Raw genomic sequence first — 19,390 nt, forward strand, 5'->3', positions numbered from 1 at the left:
GTTAATTTTTTTTCGTTGTTGTTTTTTATAGAGACGGGATTTTGCCATGTTGCCCAGGCTGGTCTTGAACTCCTGAACTTAAGCGACCTGCCCACCTTGGCCTCCCAAAGTGCTGGGATTATAGGTGTGAGCCATCGCTGCTGGCCTGTACATTCAATTTTTTTTTTTTCTTTGAGATGGAGTCTCACTCTGTTGCCCAAGCTGGAATGCAGTGGCATGATCTCAGCTCACTGCAAGCTTCACCTCCTGGGTTCAAGTGATTCTCCTGCCTCAGTCTCCTGAGTAGCTGGGACTACAGGCACGTGCCACCACACCCAGCTAATTTTTGTATTTTTAGTAGAGAAAGGGTTTTACCATGTGGCCAGGCTGGTCTTGAACTCCTGACCTCAGGTAATCCACTTGCCTTGGCCTCCCAAAGTGCTTGGATTACAGGTGTGAGCCACCGTGCCTGGCCTGTATGTTAAATTTTTAAAGCAACTACCAAACTATTTCTGGAGTGGGCATACCATTTAGTCATCTCACCAGCAATGTATGAGATATCTAATTTAACTGCATCCTTGCTACCATTTGGTACTTACACTAATTTTTATTTTAGTTGTTTTAAGACTTGTGTAGTGATATCCCAGCTTGATTTGAATTTGTATTTCCCTGATGGCTAGTGATGTTAGACATCTTTTCATGGTCATATTTGTATATCTTCTTCACTGATATGTCTCTTCATGTTTGAATTTGAAAAATTCAAATTATAGTTTTTTTCTTTCATGAATTTTTTTTTGTGTTGCATCACTGTATTCCTTTTTTTTTTTTTTTCTTTCTGTGCTGATATCTTTCTTTTCTTCTTCAGGCTCATCATTGATCAGAATGTTAGAGTCTTTGGTATTGTTTCAGACATTCCTGAGGCTATGCTTTTTTTCCCTCAATCATCTTTTTCCCTCTGTTGTTCATATTAGATGATTTTTATTGTGCTATCTTCTAGTTTCCTGATTCTTTAATTTTCATATACATTCAGTTATTGAGTCTCTCCAGGGAATTTTTTATTTCTGTTATTTTATATTTCATTTTCGTAATTTTCCATTTGGTTCTTTTTTTATAGCCACTAATTCTTTGCCAAGAATTAGTTTAATTGTTTCAAGAGTGTTTGCTGTCACCTAATGGAGCATGGTTATAATAATTGCTTTAAAGTATTTATCTAATAATTTCAACATCTGTATTATCTTGGGATTGCCATCTGTTAATTGTCTTTTCCTCTGAGAGTTATAAAAAAAGGTTTTTCTGGCTCTTATGTATGTTGCATAATTGTGGATTCTCTCTTGGATATTTTAAATATTATGTTACAAGATTTTGGGTTCTAATAAAATCTTCTGAGGGAATTTTTTTTTTTTTTTAAGGCAGGGTCTCACTCTGTAGTCTAGGCTGGAGTGCAGTGGTGCTATCTCTGCTCACTGCAGCCTTGACCTCCGGCAGTCAGTTGATCCACCTCAGTGGTCCCCAAGTAGCTGGAACTTCGGGTGTGTGCCACCACACCTTGCTATTTTGTTTTGTTTTGTTTTTTTTGTAAAGATAGGGTTTCACCATGTTCCCTAGGCTGGCCTCGAACTCCTGAGCTCAAGCAATTTGCCCACCTTGGCCTCCAAAAGTGCTGAGATTACAGTTGTGAGCCATGGTGCCCAGCCAGTTTTGCTTTATTTTAACAGGCAGTTAACTTAGTTGGGTTTGCTCTGCAAGTCTTGACCCATTTTCTTTAGGCTGTGCATTCAACGTTAATTTCAAAGCTGTTGCAGTACTGTTTGTCTGCTTTATATGTATGCCACCTAGGGGCCAGTCTGGGTCCTGGGGAGTGTTCAGTGTTGTAGTTCAGTTCTCAAAGTCTTTGCTATGTTGATTCTTGTCCATTCCATAGCTCAGGGATAATCTCAGTACTTTACACACTGATCTAAAGGCTCTTGTCTTTAACTCCCTCTATTCTCTGATGTTCCTCACACATAGCAATTCTTAGGGTCACTCTTTCCTGGTGCCCTAGTTAGGAAGCTGGTACTTTAGCGTTTCTGTGCTGTTGCATGCTTCCTACAACAGCGTCCACTTCAGGGCAAAGCAGCAAGTAATTGAGGCTGTGGGGCTGCTATCACCACTGTCATCACTGCAGGAGTCCAGATTTGTTATGGGTGTTCACCAGACCTAGGGTTGGAAGACACGACATGGGAGTCCATATGCAGGGACTCTTTTGTAGGTTCTCTGGTGAGTGTAAGAGTGTGTGTTTTTATTTTTTTTTCTCCCTCGGAGCCTTTTCCATATGTCACAATTCCAGGATTTGGGTTGCCCTAAACTCTATGTAAGGCAATATGAGTGGAACCAAATTTTAAGAAAAAGGGGAAAAAATTTACTGCCATCTGGGTTATTTTCTGAGTTTGATTTCTCTGTCCAGTCTCTGTGTTTCTATTCAGTTTTCAACATTCTTCAATAACTTTTTTTCTATACGATTTTAAGACATATTAGTTGCAGTATGTGGGAGATAGGGTGGGATGGGCTTAATCCATCCTAACTGGAACCAGAACCTTAAATCTTGGCTTTGAAGTAAAAAGGTCATGGTCCAGAAATAAGGCAGGATAATTTGGAAGAATATTTATCAAATTTAAAAAAATTTACTCCCTAGGAGTCTGGATACATTTGTCTAAAATACAAATGGATGAGATTATTAGGAAAAACTGAATGGAAATAGTTTTAAGAGGGGAGCTTGTACCCGTTGTACTCGTTTCCCCTACCATGTTATCTCCAAGGTGGAGACAGCACAGCCCCAAATAGCACTTGGGACCTGAGTGTAGAGGAGACTAGTGCTCCACTTCCTTCTGAAGCCCTGAGTGGTGAAAGCCTTCCAGGGAATCTGTGCTATCATGGCATGAGAGTGGTAGAATAGAGATGACAGGGGGTCATTGAGGCAGAGATAGTCCCACTGAGATACTCACGGTACCAGGGGATGTCAAAGAACAGCTGAGGGCTCTCTATGTCTTTGAGAAAAAGGAGAGAGAGGTCTCATGGTCAGGATAAGAAGTCATAGCAACAAAGGGTCAGTGGCCTTTGCTATGATAGTAGCCTAAATTCAACTGTGGGCATTTCAGTAGAGTCCAGCAGTGAGGTGGAGTGATGCCGCGGATTGCTCAGGACCATCCAACATAATGTTGGTAAGGGGAGAGATCAGACCTGTGTACGAATTTGGGAGCAGTGAGTGCATGAGTGGTATTTAAAGCCATAAGCTTGGCTGAGGTGTGGGTAAGATGAGAAACTGGCAAACACTGAGTCCAGGACACTCTGAAGTTCAGAGGATGGAAAGAGGAGGAATAAATGATAGCAGAGACTGAGAAGGTTGGGCCAGAGAGGTGGAAAGGGAGGCAAGAGAAAGTTGTGAGGAAGGAATGAAGTTCTGTGCCAAACACCACTGCTGGGGTCATGCAGGAAGAGGTTAGCTTTGGTCTGGCTCTTAGATGTGGAAACATGGAGCATGGGGTTCACAGAAGAAAAGTCAGTGGAGTGGTAAGGACAGAGCTTGACAGCCGTGGATTTAAGGTGGATAGAATGAAGAGTTGTGGATGGAAAGAATATGCACTTGATCTTAGCTAAAAGGCGGAGAAGCGATGACAGAAAATTGACAACTGTTTTGAAGAATTCTGATGTTAATAAACAAAGATACAGTGCAGTACTCGGAGGAACTGATTTTTATTTTATGGTAGTGATCTTAGCGTGTTTGTGTGCTCATTAAAGGGAGGAAAACTGATGATCCTGCAAAGGGTACGAGATGCAGCCAGTGCAGCAAGAGGGAGCTGTCTTTAGGTAGGGACAAGGTGGGTCAAACGATTGTGTCAGGAGGGAAGGCAGATGACCTTAGTGAAGATAAGCCAACCTGGTCCATTTGGTGGAGGGATTCTGTGAAAGTTTTATTCTAACTGCCTCTGTTCATTCAGTGAAATGTCAAACCTTAGTTTTTGCATTTGTAAAATAAAACATGTAATACCTACCTATTTTATTGGTTTGGTGAGCATCACAGAGGGTTCATTTAAACATATTTTGGAAATTGCAAGACATTGTACAAATATAATCATTGTTATTAGCTTTGGTAAAGTTGTTCCCTCTCTTTGGTTATCGATGCTTTCTTCCTGAGGTCCTCAGGATTCTAGAATGTTGATTTGGGAGGCATCAGCTCCTCACTGCCCTAACCTGACAACAACTTCTTTAGGGTGAATTCTCTTCCCTTATCCGTACACTGAAGGAATGGTAATTTTTAGGTCCTATTGCTAATAGAATTTTAGATTTTGCATTATGGTTCTGCATCCTATGTATGCTTTCAAATTAGACCTAGAGGCTCTGACTCCAGAGTAAGCAGACATTGCATTTCATATTTTCACCTGGAGAAATACAATTTTACTTAAATGGAAGATGCAAGGAACATGGTTTAAACCTCAGATTTCTCAAAGAGATGAAAAGGAGAATTCTACTCAATGCCCTTAAAATCCTGGCAACTTTTCTTTCAATGGAGAAAAGTAATTGTTAGTAGATTTTTGAGGATTTCTTTTAAATTTTCTTAGCTCAGTGGACACTAAATAACATTAAAAGTTGAAAACCACTTGTTTCAACTTTTTCAACTTGCTTCAGCTATCCATTTATTATCCTTTGAACAGACATTCTTCAGACAGAAGTTGAAATTATGTTTTTTTATTAGTGTAAGAAGGGAAACTAATTCAGATTAATGAGAAATTACAGAAATTAGCAAGAGAGAATTTCAGTGTCAGAAAAAAGTAAGTTATTTAAATTACCTTTGAGACGACTGTTTTCAAGATTTATAAATTACAATTAAATATGAAGCATTTGAATCATGAAAGTTCTTTAAGCTATGAAACTTCTAATTTCTTATTGCCTCTAATTTTAATAAAGCTTTTTAACAAAGAGGCAATTTTACCAGAAAACATGGAATATTTTACTTATAACTTTGAAACCACATTACCATAACCTTTCAAAGGAATCAGTCAAGTGTTTCTTGATCATCTCATACATTCAAGTCCATTGCATGCTCAACTGACAGTTTGCTGGGCTCTTTGGGAACTATTCAACTCTGACCAACTCAATTTATGTTTGAAACTTATTCAATCCAAGCAGCATTAGACTTAAGTGTACCTGGGAAAGAGATAAGTTAGTTTTTGGCCTGCAGGGACTTTTGTTCTTCATTCCTTTCTTTCCTGGATTAGGCCCTCCTTTCTTCCTTCCCTCCCTGGTCTGTGTGGGGCTTCATGTACCCTTACCCCATCCACTTCTCTAAGGAGTCACACCTCCATTCAAAGAATCAAGTAGAATGGCTTCAGGGTGAAAAGATGGGAGGTGGTAGAAGTGCAAAAAAGAGCAGAGACTGGGAGCAAGTTTTGTTATTAGTCATAAAGCCAACTGTTACTTTTGTAAACCAATATGCGATGTCTTATGAGAAAGCACCAGTAGACCTGGAATTATGATTTGCAATGACTGATGCATGAGGCACGTGGTCTGTCCTACACGGATAATTTGTGATTCTATAGTGAGTATAGAGGGACCAGTTCTCCTCTAAGGGAAATTCAGCTTTAGACATGATCTCTGAAAAGTTTCATCCTCTGGATCCTTTCATATAAAGACTTTTCTGTTAACTCCATGGTTTTCTCAGTACCTTCAGGGTCAAATGAATTCCCTGATCTAGGTAAGGTGTGAGCATCAACCTTAAATTCCTTAGCAAGACTCATCTTCAGGCACCCAAATACAAGTTTAGGTTGCAGGTCCCCTTTTTAACTCCTTTTTGTTAGTTTGCTAGGGCTGCCATAACAAAATACTGCAGACTGGGCAGCTTAAACAAGAGAAAGCTATTTTCTCACAGTTCTGGAGGCCAGAAGCCCAAACTTAAGGTGCCACTAAGGTTGGTTCCTGGTGAGGCCTCTCCTCCTGGCTTATAGCCAGCTACCTTCTAGCTATGTCCTCACATAGCCTTTCCTCTGTGTGTGTCCACTCCTGCTGTCTCTTCTTTTCCTGTAAGGACACTAGTCTTACCAAATTAGATAAGACTAACCTTATGATCTCATTTAACTTTATTGACCTCCCTAAAGGCTCCATCTGCAAATACAGTCACATTGGGGGCTAGGGCTTCAACATTAAATTTTGGGGGAAGGCAATTCAGTCCATAACACCCTCCTTTCCTTCTTGGACTCTTCTTGTGATATTGGTTTCATAGTAAATATCTCACTTCCTAATCACTGTTGAACTAGCAAATCTTCACTTTTGTGCATTATAGTAGAAGAGAGACTGATGACCTTTCTTTCATGGCTTTCTCCTTTGATTGTCATGGCTGCATTTGGACTTTTAATGCTTTCCTCTTTGCATATCATACACTGAGCAGAGAGTTGTAAAAGAGGTGGTTGTTGAGGCAGGTGGCTGACATCAGGGAAGATGGCAAGAAGTGAGTCAATCTTGGGATGGAAGAATCTGGGAGCAGGCAGCATTAGGAGAATGAGGATTGTATTAAGTATTTAATCGCATTTCATCCATGGTGTTCTCTTCACATAGTACTGGTTGAAACAATAAGGCTGTGGATGGCCAAGGTCATGCTGGTCATTAACTACAGGTTGGATTAACTACATGCTGTTCATTAACTCCCACCTGGAGGATTCCAGTGCCAGAACCTGACTTCCCTTGGAAATCCAGCTACTTACCGTGCCACAAACCTCCCACCTCCACTTTTTCACCACCCTTGGCTTCTCCTCCTTCTCTGCTTCTTTGAATGATGTCATCATTCATTCCTTTGTACTTCTTTCATGTCTCAGCCCCTGCCAAAGGCCCTTATTCCCTTCTCCTTGGACAGTTGTCTTCTTCGTGCTGGCCTTCCTGCTTCTAAGCTGTGTTAAAGGGGAAGTGGATAGTTGAGATGGTTATTTACAGAGAAAGGGAAGGACAGAAAGCAGGGTTCCCAGGATTTCCCATGGATAAATTCTGTCATCTTTCAGCCACTTGTGTCAGGGAGGCATGTTAGTGAGATGAGAGAGACAGAGAGCCGGGGGTGAGGGGGGAGAGAGAGAGAGACAGAGAGGTCATCTTCCTGATGACCATGGCAGGCTGGCCTCAAATCCTGACTCGGCCATTCCCCTAGAAGCTGATTTTTATGAACCATTTGGTGGACTATGTATCAATAGGATCAACAAGAAAAATACAAGTTAATACTGCATATTAAAACTAGATAAATTTTAATGTAGAAAACTTGTGTAGGTGATGGAAGAGCCGAGAAGCCAGACAGGCAGTGGTGAAGCGACTCAGGAATCGGCAATTAGGGCAATAAATGGCCAATGGGGGCTCCAGGCTGGAGGAACAAGGGCAGGAGGTGGAACTGCTGAAACTCAGGGTCACTTATGCAGGCGGGAGCCCTGACAGGGGAGGGAAAGGCAGGGGGAAGAATGGAGGGTGGAGGAGAGGAGGCAGGGAAGAGAATTTCCCTAGAGAACTCTGCCACGCTGGCCGCTTTAACTCACTAACATCCACACACCACTGGCTTAGCTCAGGGCTGCTGGCTTCTGCTTACCAAGGAGCCCACCAGATGCTCTTTGCTCAGGGGGTTTTGCCACATGTGGGGTTCTAGGGCCCAGGCTGCTTCCATCTTGTTCTGCCATCCCCTAGGGCCTCTACTGGAGAGAGGAGAACATTACCTGACACTGAAGGCCCGGACTTGGAAATGACAACGGTATTCCCCTCACCTTCAGTGGCAAGAGTAAGCCACTTGGCCCAATGCAAGGGGGCTGGGAAGTTCCTTGCTGAGTGTCCCCATGGGCAGCGGCCCTACACTGTGTGAGGAGAGTGCCATCCTAAGGGACATTGGCCACCTCTGCCTCATGACTTGGAATACTTTTCTGCTTGTGAAGGAAACCAAAATATTTCACCCATATATATGTATTTGGACATATTTAGAGATAGCTATTCTGAAGGACTGGAAATACAAGAGTAGCAGAAAAGCTGTCCTTCTTGGGAAGAGCTGTATCTGTGGAGAAATTCTGCATCCCCCTTCTCGGGGTAAACAGAACTTACAGTGTCTTTTATCTAGTCTGCCAGGCTGGCTGGCTGCTCCCTCAGGAATAACCTCCTATGTGTCTGGATCATATAAACTTGTCTGCAATGGCTCAGTGTTGAGATGTGGGTCCCACATCAATCCAAATATGCTCTTCTGCTCTATAACATTTAAAACCAAATACACTGTCCCTAAATTAATCGCTCTTACAATCCATTTTAGTAAAGATGCCTCAGGAAGCTGATAATACTGATCTAAAAAATGCAACAACTCCTTCACACTATACCATTTGGTTTCAATTGTTAGTTGGTTTGCCCTTCCTTCATATTGATTATTTTCTTGGTAACCACAGGTCTCAGAGGTACTTTCTGTTGTCCTTGCATAATTTTTTCCTTTATTGTTGACTTTGAGGCTAGAATCCTGAGCTCAGATGGACCCACATCTGAACTTGATCCAGCTTCAAGTTCTGACTCAGCACCCTCTTTTACTTTCATTTTAGCCATTATAGATAACAGTCACCAAAAGATAGAATATTTTGTTTTTTCCTTATTAGTTTACATTTCCTTATGTATCCAATGAACCAATTCCTGGGGAGTAGGATCCTTCTCTAAATTCCATTACTTTCACCTTTAGTAATTGATCTCAACATGGCTGTGGCTTTATAACATGAGTGACTGCCTGGCTACCCAGGAATCAAATATTCCTCATCCCCCACTCTTTGTCCTTTCTCTTCCCAAGCCACATGTTTCCATGAGTCAGTGCCATTCCAACAAATCCCATGTCACTCACCAATTGTGTAGAGAAAAACTTTTCTCAAACTGCATGTTCCCTCCACTCTCACACCACAATAGTGATCAACACAGAAGACTTCTGTGACCAAATGTGTGGGTTTTTTTTCCCCAAACACCAAGGAGAAGACATTAGCTAAGTGTCCTTTAATTTAGCTCTGACACTGTCTACTCAGATAGTGTCAGATCCCATAGGCTGAGGGCTCAGTCCCTGAGACTGCCCCTCTGTACACACCAGTTACAAGTCCAGGCATCTGGAACTTCTGACTGACCAGCTTTATGTTGGTGTTCCCATGACCCTCTCTTTGGGTTCGACTAATTTGCTGGAGTGGCTCACAGAATTCAGGGAAACACTTATGTTTACTAGTTTATTATAAAGAATATTGCAAAGGATACAGATAAAGAGACACACAGGGGAAGGTATGGGGAAGGGGCATGGAGCTTTCATGCCCTCCCTGGGTGCCACCCTCCAGGAACCTCCACTGTTCAACCGTCCAGAAGCTCACTGAACCTTGTCCTCTTGGGTTTTTTGGAAGCTTCATGAAATCAGCATTCATTCCCCCTCTCATGGGAGGGTCTTAAGATCCACAATCAGAACCGCAGGGAAAGGAGGGCAGGAGAAAGTAAGAGTCCTGTCCCTGAGGCCTAACACACCCAACATTATAAGAAAAGATTGTAACAAGGGCTATGAGAGTTATAATCCAGGAACTGTGGACAAAAACCAATGTATATCATAACACCACACTGCCAAAAGAAGTTTAATAAGTGAAGGAGAAATAAAATATTTTCTAGACAAGCAATTGCTAAGGGAATTCACTACCACTAGACCAGCCTTACATGAGGTCCTTAAGGGAGTTCTAAACATAGAACTCAAAGAATGATACCTAATACTGTGTCTGGAGTTGGTTCCTTCCGGTGGGTTCTTGGTCTCACTGACTTCAAGAATGAAGCTCTGGACCTTCATGGTGAGTGTTACAGCTCTTAGAGGTGGCACTGACCCAAAGAGTGAGCAGCAGCAAGATTTATTGTGAAGAGCGAATGAACAAAGCTTCCACAGCATGAAAGGGGACCACAGTGGGTTGCCACTGCTGGCTGGGGTGGCCAGCTTTTATTCCCTTATTTGTCCCAGCCCATGTTCTGCTGATTGGTCCATTTTACAGAGCACTGATTGATCCATTTTACAGAGCACTGATTGGTCTGTTTTACAAACCTCTAGCTAGCCACAGAGCACTGATTGGTGTATCTTTACAGAGCTCTGATTGGTGCATTTTACAAACCTCTAGCTAGCCACAGAGTGCTGATTAGTGCATTTTACAGTCCTAACTACAGAGCGCTGATTGGTGCATTTTACAATCCTCCTGTAAGAGACAAAAGTTCTCCAAGTCCCCACCCATCCCAGAAGTCCAGCTGGCTTCACTTCTCAATACCATAGAAACACACTTAAGTACATAGCCCATAGCCTCTATAAAGCAACAACACCATCAAGACCACAAAGCAACCAGTGATCAATGTTACAACAGGATCGAAACCTCACATATCAATATTAACTTTGAATGCAAATAGTCTAACACCCCACTTAAAAGGCACATAGTGGCAACTTGGATAAAAAACAAGACCCAATCATCTGCTGCCTTCAAGAGACCCATCTCATATGTAATGACACACACAGGTTCCAAGTAAAGTGCTGGAGAAAGATCTATTATACAAACAGAAAACAAGCAAGAGCAAGGGTCGCTATCCTTATATCAGATAAAACAGACTTTAAACCAACAACAGTAAAAAAGGACAATGAAGGACATTACATTATGATAAAAGGTTGAATTTCACGTGAAGACTTACCTATCCTAAATATATGTACACTCAACACTGGAGTACCCAGATTCATAAAACAAGTACTTCTAGACCTATGGAAAAACTTGGAAAAATACATTACAATAGTTGCAGACATCAGCTCCCCACTGACAGCATTAGGGAGAAAACTAACAAGGAAATTCTGGACTTAAACTTGATGCTCGACAAATTGGACCTAATAGACCTCTACAGAATACAGCACCCAACAGCTAGAGAATATACATTCTTCTCATCTACACATGGAACATACTCTAAGATTGACCACATGCTGGGGCATAAAGCAAATATCAATACATGTTAAAAAATGGAAATCAAACCAAGCATATCCTTGGACTATAGTGGAATAAAAATAGAAATCAATACCAAGAAAATCTCTCTAAACCAGTGGTACCCAACCTTTTTGGCATCAGGGACTGGTTTTGTGGAAGACAACTTTTCCACGGACTGGGGGAAGTGGGGATGTTTTTGGGATTAAACTGTCCCACCTCAGATCACCAGGCATTAGATTCTCATAAGGAGCATGCCACCTAGATCCCTCACATGTGCAGTTCACAATAGGGATCGCTCTCCTAGGAGATTCTGATGCTGCTACTAATTTGACAGGAGGGAGAGCTCAGGTGCTTGCTTTCCTGCTGCTCACCTCCTGCTGTGTGACCTGGAGTTGGAGGGAGTTGAGGACCCTTGCTCTAAACCACACGATTACACTGAAATTAAACAACTTGTTTCTGAATGACTTCTGGTAAACAATGAAATTAAGGCAGAAATTTAAAAAAATTCTTTGAAATAAATGAAAACAGAGATACAGCATACCAAAATCCCTGGGATGTAGCAAAAGCAGTGTTAAGAGGAAAGTTTCTAGTGCTAAAAATGCCTACATCAAGAAGTTAGAAAGATCTCAAATTAACAACTGAACATTGTTCCTAGAGAAACTAGAAAAACAAAAGCAAACTTCAAAGCTAGCAGAAGAAAATAAAAAACTGAAATCAGAGTAAAACCCATTGAAATTGAGACCCTAAAATCCACATGATGGATCAATGAAATAAAAAGTTGGCAATTTGAAAGGATAAACAAGACTGATAGACTGCTAGCTAGATTAATAAAAGAAAAAAAGAGAGATCCAAATAAGCAGAATCAGAAATGACATTGCAACCAACGGAGATACAAAAGACCCTCAGAGAATGTTATGAACACCTCTATGCACACAAACTAGAAATTCCAGAAAAAGTGGATAAATTCCTGGGAACACATAACCTCTCAAGATTGAATCAGGAAGAAATTGAAACCCTAAACAGTCCAATAGCAAGAATGAGTTCCAAAATTGAATTAGTAATAAAAAACCTACTAATAAAAAACAAACAAAAAAACCCGGACCAGAGAGATTCACAGTTGAATTCTACCAGGCCTACAGTGAAGAGCTGATACCAGTTCTGCTGAAACAATTCCAAAAAATCACAGAGGAAGGGTTCTTCCTTAACTCATTCTGCAAAGTCAGTATCATTCTGATACCAAAATCTGGAAAAGACACAATGATAAAAGGAAAGTTCAGGTCAATATTGCTAATCAATATAAATGCAAAAATCCTCAATAAAATACTAGCAAACCAAATCCAGCAACACAGCAAAAAAGTTAATTCACTACAATCAAGTAGGGATTATTCCTGGGATGCAAGGATGATTCAACATATGTAAGTCAACAAATGCAATTCACCGCATAAACAGAATCAAAAACAAAGTATATGATTATGTCAATAATTGCAGAAAAAACTTTTGATGCAATACAACATCCTTTTATGATAAAAACCTTCAAAAAACTAGGCATCAAATGAACACATCTCAAAATAATAAGAACCATCTATTACAAACCCACAGCCAATATACTGAATGAGCAAAACCTGGAAGCTTTCCTCTTAAAAAGTGAAGCAAGACAAGGATGTCTGCTGTCACTAAACCTATTCAATATGGTACTGGAAGTCTTAGCCAGAGTAATCAGGAAAGAGAATGAAATAAAAAGCATCCAAATAGGAAAAAAAGAAGCCAAATTATCTCTCGTTGTTGATGATTAATATGATTCTATACCTAGAAACTCCAAAGGCTACTTGTACTAACTTTAATAAAGCTTCAGGATACAAAATCAATGTAAAAAATCGTAGCATTTCCATACACAAATAACATTCAAACTAATATCCAAATCAAGTATACAATCTCATTTACAATAGCCGCAAAACCCAAAATAACTAGAAATACTCCCAACCCAAAGGTGAAAGAGCTCTACGAGGAGAACTACAAAACACTGCTAAAAGAAATTATAGATGACACAAACAAATGAAAAAACATTCCAGGCTCATGGATTGGAAGAATCAATATTGTTTAAAATGACCATACTGCCCAAAGCAATCTGTAGATTCAATGCTATGCCTATCAAACTACCAATGTCATTTTTTACTGAATTAGAAAAAACTATTATAAAATTCATATGGAATCAAAGAAGAGCCTGAATAGACAAAGAAATCCTAAGCAAAACAAAGCTGGAGGCATCACATTATCCCACTTTAAACTATACTGCATGTCTATACTAACCAAACAGTGTGGTACTGGTACAAAAACAGACACATAGACCAATGAAACAAAAATAGAGAACCAGAAATAAAGCTGCACACCTACAGCCATCTGATCTGTGACAAAGTCAACAAAAATTAGCAATGAGGAAAGGACTCCCTATTCATAAATGCTACTGGAATACACCTGCAATACCTGACTAGCCATACACCAAAGAAAATAACTGGCCCCCCACATTTCACCATATACAAAAACTAACTCAAGATAGATTAAAGATTTAAATGTAAGACCTCAAACTATAATAATACTAGAAGAAAACCTAGGAAACACCATTCTGGACATTGGCCTTCAGAAATAATTTATGACTAAGTCCTCAAAAGAGACTGCGACTCCCCCCAAAAAATTTACAAGTGGGGCTTAATTAGACAAAACACATTTTGCACAGCAAAAGAAACTATCAACTGAATAAATAGGCATCCTACAGAATGGGAGAAAATATTTGCAAGCTATGCATCTGGTAAAGGTCTAATATAGAGAATCTATAAGAAACTTGAACAACTGAACAAGTAAAAAAAAAAAATTGTAAAGTGGGCAAAATACATGAACAAACACTGCTCAAAAGGAGACATACGAAAGGCCAATAAACATATTAAACAGTGCTCCACATCACTAACCATCAGAGTGATGCAAATAAAAACCACAATGAGATATCAATTCACATCAGTCAAAATGGCTATTATTAAAAAGTCAAAAAACAACAGATGCAGGACAGGCTTGGAAAAAAGGGAACACATATAGGCTGTTTGTTGGTGGGAATGTAAATTAGTTCAGCTACTGTAGAAAGCAGTTTGGAGATTTCTCAAATAACTGAAAACAGAACTATCATTCAATCCAGCAATCTTATTACTAGGTATTCATCCAAAATAAAATAAATTGTTCTATCAAAAAGACACACTTATATGTTCATTGCAGCACTATTCACAATAGCAAGACATGGGATAAACCAAGATGCCCATCAATGGTGGAACAGATAAAGAAAATGTAGTACACATATACCACGGAGTAGTACGCAGCCATAAAAAAGAATAAAATCATGTCCTTCACAGAAACATGGATACAGCTGAAGGCTATTATCCTAAACAAATTAGTGCAAGAAGAGAAAACCAAATACTGCATGTTCTCACTTATAAGTGGGAGCTAAATATTCAGTACTTATAGGCATAAAGATGGCAACGGTAGAAACTGGCACTACTTGAGGGGGAGGGAGAGAGGGAGCAAATGTTGGAAAACTTAACTATAGGGTACTATGAACAGTGTCTGGTTGATGAGAGAAATCATACACCAAAGCTCAGCATCATGTAATACACCCAGATAGCAACCCTGCATCTGTAATTCCTGGATCTAAAATAAAAATTGACATTATTTAAAAAAAAGAACAGGAAAGAAACAAAACAAAACCTAACAAAAATGCTACCGTCTCCCTACAACTAAATATATGCAACTAAAGCACAAACTAGAATTTTAAAAAATGCAAATACCAAACTCATAGCATTTCTGATGATGAATTTTGTGTCAACTTGGCTGGGCCACAAGATTTCTAAATATATGGTCAAATATTATTCTGGGTTTGTCTGTTGGTGTATTTAGGATGAGATTAACATTTGATTTTGTAGACTGAATATAGCAGACTGCCCTCCCTAATGTAGGTCAGCATCATCCAATCAGTTGAAGGCCTGAATAAAACAAAAAGGCTGATCCTCCCCGAGTAAGAGAATTCCTCCTGCCTAATGATCTTTAAATTGCGAACTCAACTTTTTTTCTGCCTTCAGACTTGAACTGAAGCATTGGCTCTTTGTGGATATTAAACATGCTGGCCTTTAGATGGCACCGTTTGCTTTCCTGGTTCTCAGACTTTTAGACTCTGACTAGAGCTAAACCATTGTCTCTCCAACTTGCTACACCATTATCTCCAAGTTGCTGACTCATCTGCAGATCTTGGGACTTGCCCAGTTCCCTAACTGCTTATGCCAATTCCTTATAGTAAATTTCTTTATATATATAAATATACATATGATTCTGTTTCTCTGGAGAACCGTAATACAGATTTTGGTACTAAGAACAATTCTGGAAGAAGAGAATCTTAAGGATAAACTTAAATAGGTTCTGAGGTTTCTGTGATTGAATCTCTAATCTGATTAGATTTAAAGACTATTGACTCTATTTCTAGTAAAGAGAAAATTGGTGGTCCATGACATGTTGTGGCAATAGAGATGCACAAAATATCACCATTAGATGCTCCTAATCAAACATTTACAAGAAGCAAGGGTCTGGATGATCTTGTATTTGATACTTTCCAACATTTTTATCAAACTCATGAGTAAAATGAGGTTGACTGGTTGTTTCTAATGTTGCTGGACAAAGTGGAAAAAGAAAAGGATGACCTTAGGGGTCAAATTCCCAGCTGAAGTGCTGCATAAATGACCTGAAAGTTTCTATGCATGTCCCTGAAATAGACACTTATTTCCTGTAGCTGCAGGGCTGAGATTGCAGAAAATCAAACCAGAATTTCATCTTGCAAGTGGCTGAATCACAATGCAAGTTGACTGCTAGTATTGCAGGGAGTCTACTATCAAAGTAAAGGCATTGACTTGGAGGGAATAGGGTGCTAAAAGTTGGAATGGAGACATGTGGGAAGACCCTGATGAAGCTGGAGACACTGAGCCCCTAAATAATATCTTCCTTATTACATGGAAGAAGTCTCCACACCCAAGTGCAGGCAGTTTCTCCACTCCTAGTGGAAGCAGTCTCTTACCCCATGTCTGAGGGGATTAACCCTGCCTTGCCTAAGAAAACTGTAATGTCCTAACATGAGGCAGTTGCCATGCAAGGCACTTCTGCTTCTCCTCAGAATCCACCCCCACCACCATTCCTCTTTCATTTCAGACCTATAACTAGATTCAAGTCCCAGCAGCACCCAAAGGGGAGATATAAAGTATAAGCCATGAGGAAGTGTGCTATACATCAAATGGACAATTTGAGTTTTCTAATGTATACAAGCAGAAATCTGGGGAATATGTGTGGAAATGGATATAAGGGTGTGGGATAATGATGGAAGGAACATAATTTGGATCAGGCCAAATTTGCTAATATGGGCTCACTAAGCAGTGATTCTACATTTAATGTGGCAGCTCAAGGAGTTAGGAAGGACTCTAATTGCTTGTTTGTTTTCTTGGCTGAAACATAGAACAAAAGATAGCATTATTCTGGGAGTTTCTGTGAGGGTGTTTATAAATGACATTAACATTTAAGCAGGTAGACTGAATTCAGCAGATGGTCCTCCCTAGTGTGAGTGGGTCTCATCCAATTAGTTGAAGACCTAAATAGAACAAAAAGTCTGACCTTCCCCTAAGTTAGATAATTATTTTTTTCTGATGGCCTTCATACTGGGACACTGGCTTTTTTTGTTTGTTTTCTGCCTTCAGACTTTATGGAAATACCAGCTTGTCCTGGGTCTCAAGTTTCCCAGTCTTTGGATGGCAACGACACTATTGGCTCTCCTGTTCTCAGGTCTTTGGACTTGGATTGGAACTATATCATTGGCTTCCCTGGGTCTCTGACTTGCTAATTCACCTTGCAGATCTTAGGACTTGCCCACCTCCATGATTGTGTGAGCCTATTCCTTATAATCAATCAATCAGTCAATCAATCACCCATTGGTTCTGTTTATCTGAAAACCCTAACACAGCATTGTTCCATGAAAGCAATGGATGAAATAATTTTTATGCCTCTGGCATAATTCTGGCATAGCAGCATAAAAACTGGCTGTTATGAACATAAAATGAGAAAAACCTTATGGTTGGAGGCTTTCTCTTATACTAGATTTTTAAAAATTATGACAATTACTTGTAATGTAAGGTGTTCTAGATGTTATCTGCAAAGAGCACCAGAGTGGCAATACTTAGGCAACCCCAAAGACCTTTGAGAAGTCACAGGTCAAGGGAGAACATCATATGGGGATCAGGCAAATCCACTTATGGGTGCTGGGCCCCATCCTGCTAAGTAATGGCCTTCACTCTAGTGCTGCCAGTCATGTAACAAAAAATAAAATAAAATAGGCCTCCTTTAAAAAATAAGTTTACAAAATAATTGAGTCAATTTCTTTGCTGAAGCCTGTATTCCCTGTTTATTATTGCAAAAGTCATTTATCGAGCATTCACAGCTTGTGAAAATTGCTTTATGAAATAGAAGACCACAAGACTGCATTGCCTGAAATTCTTCTGACCACAACTGGGGGCAACAGGAACTCAAGAGGGCCTGGCTTCCAGGACTATGAAGCCACCAGCTGGTGAGCTGAATCCATCATGCCACTTAGAAAGTGCAAGTGTGCAGTAATCAAACAGGACTCAGAGGTAATCCACAGGCCACTTGCTGAGTCCAGTCACGTCTGCACCTGATACCATCTGAAACGTAGATCCTGATCCCTTTGGAGGAAATGGGTGAAGGAGAAGTATGAAGTGTAGGTGCAGTAGCAGAGTGGAACTTGATTCACCTATTCCCCAAACTCCCCCAGACACCTGCACTGCTTCCATCTCCTTCCCGTGAAACTCTCTGCCATGGGACCACCAAAATTGAAATATTTTGGCAAATTAGTATAATAACCAATGCTTCAGAAGAATAATGGAAAATTCCATCTAATTAATATCCAGAAAAAAAGGGAAGTAAATGATAAATGTGGGCATTACTTCTTGTCGCACAGATCAGTTGTGTGGGTTCTTGGAAAGGGAGGGCGCCCTCTGTGTGTACGTGTGTATGCCCAAAAAAGTCCCTGAAGGCAGCTTTCTGTAACTCAACCCTCTTGAAACACTGAACGGCTAGTGAAAAGATTTCTTAGCAGATGCAGAACAAGAGGGGACATCTGATGCCTGTTTTATTCAGTCACCAGTAATCTCTCTTGCATCACTCACTTTTGTTAGAATTGACTAATAGGCAACATGCCTTCCCTTGAGCCCAGCAGATATAAGCACCATCCTTACAGGCAGGCTTCCTGACTGAGAGCAGGGAGCAGCAGGCATGGGGCACACCGGGCGCCAGTTCCAAGCCCTGCTGTGGAAGAATTGGCTCTGCAGACTCAGGAACCCGGTGAGTGCTTGCCTTGGTTTTCCATAGGGTTCCAGTGAGGTCTGGAGCGAGATCAGGGTCTATTCTTGTCTGCCTGCCTCTGCCTCCTGGCAGGTACAAACACCCATGCTGCAGGGAATTTGGGAGAGTTGGATTATTTTAAATCAAAACCTGTCCCAAGGGCCAAACTAGCTGAACACTTTAATGACCAGCATGAAATAAAAGCTGAATAATTTATCAGAAAAGGGCAAATTTAGAAAAATTCTAAGAAACAAACAAGCAAACAAAAAACAAGTGGAATTGAACTATAATTTGTGTTCTTAGCATTCATTGTAACGACTGACCAGTGAATTCTCAGGTTTAAGGAACAAAGCATTGGCTGCATTTAATGCATAAACAGAATGCTAAAGGTACTGACTCCAAAGCACAAGACTGCACGATGTGCCTCACCAGAGCAGGGCATGACGCGTCCACGCAGTGTTATCCTGTAGGGTCACATCTTTAGTGTTATAGAACTTATTTAAATTACATTAGCAAGGTTTTCTAGGCAGATTGGAATTGTTCAAATCAAACTTGTGTGAGTACTTAAGCAAATATCCTGTAAGTGTATGTTTTTATGAAATAGAAATCAATTGCTTATTATTATGATTAACTTTATTCCTGATGCTACTATATAAACATTAACACCTATAAATGTCATTTTTAGGAGAAGTAGATGTGCAGTAATTTACCTACATCATTTCTGATTTTAAGGTCTATAGTTAACCTACGGGATTTTTCTGCTGACAAATGCTTCGGTTTGAAGAGATTCAGTAATTGACATTGAATTACATTTTGCTGAATCTCAGAGCCAGAATATTCTATTTCTCTGTCTTGAAATAAAATACATGTTAAAGGAGATGTTTTCTTTTTTATGTGATCTTCAGGGTCAAAATAATTTCAGTTGAAAGTTTGTACGAAAGTTTTAAGTTCAGGAATAAAGGAGTGAGACGCTCTTCATCGATTGTTAATGTGTTCGTGTCTGTGTA

The 19,390-nt window shown here is 40.1% G+C and overlaps 1 protein-coding gene across 1 annotated transcript in view; it reads left to right on the plus strand.

The window, feature by feature from the left end:
- Positions 1–14,412: 14,412 nt before the first annotated feature.
- ABCA13 (ATP binding cassette subfamily A member 13) overlaps positions 14,413–19,390 on the plus strand; it is a 492,370-nt gene continuing 487,392 nt past the window's right edge. Inside the window, exon 1 of the mRNA XM_017956721.3 lies at positions 14,413–18,383. Within this exon, the coding sequence (XP_017812210.3) occupies positions 18,315–18,383 (69 nt within the window). The 5' untranslated portion in view covers positions 14,413–18,314. The remainder of the gene's footprint in view (positions 18,384–19,390) is intronic.

The sequence above is a fragment of the Papio anubis genome, chromosome 4 (genome assembly GCF_008728515.1).
Source record: "Papio anubis isolate 15944 chromosome 4, Panubis1.0, whole genome shotgun sequence".
Lineage (NCBI taxonomy): Eukaryota > Metazoa > Chordata > Mammalia > Primates > Cercopithecidae > Papio > Papio anubis.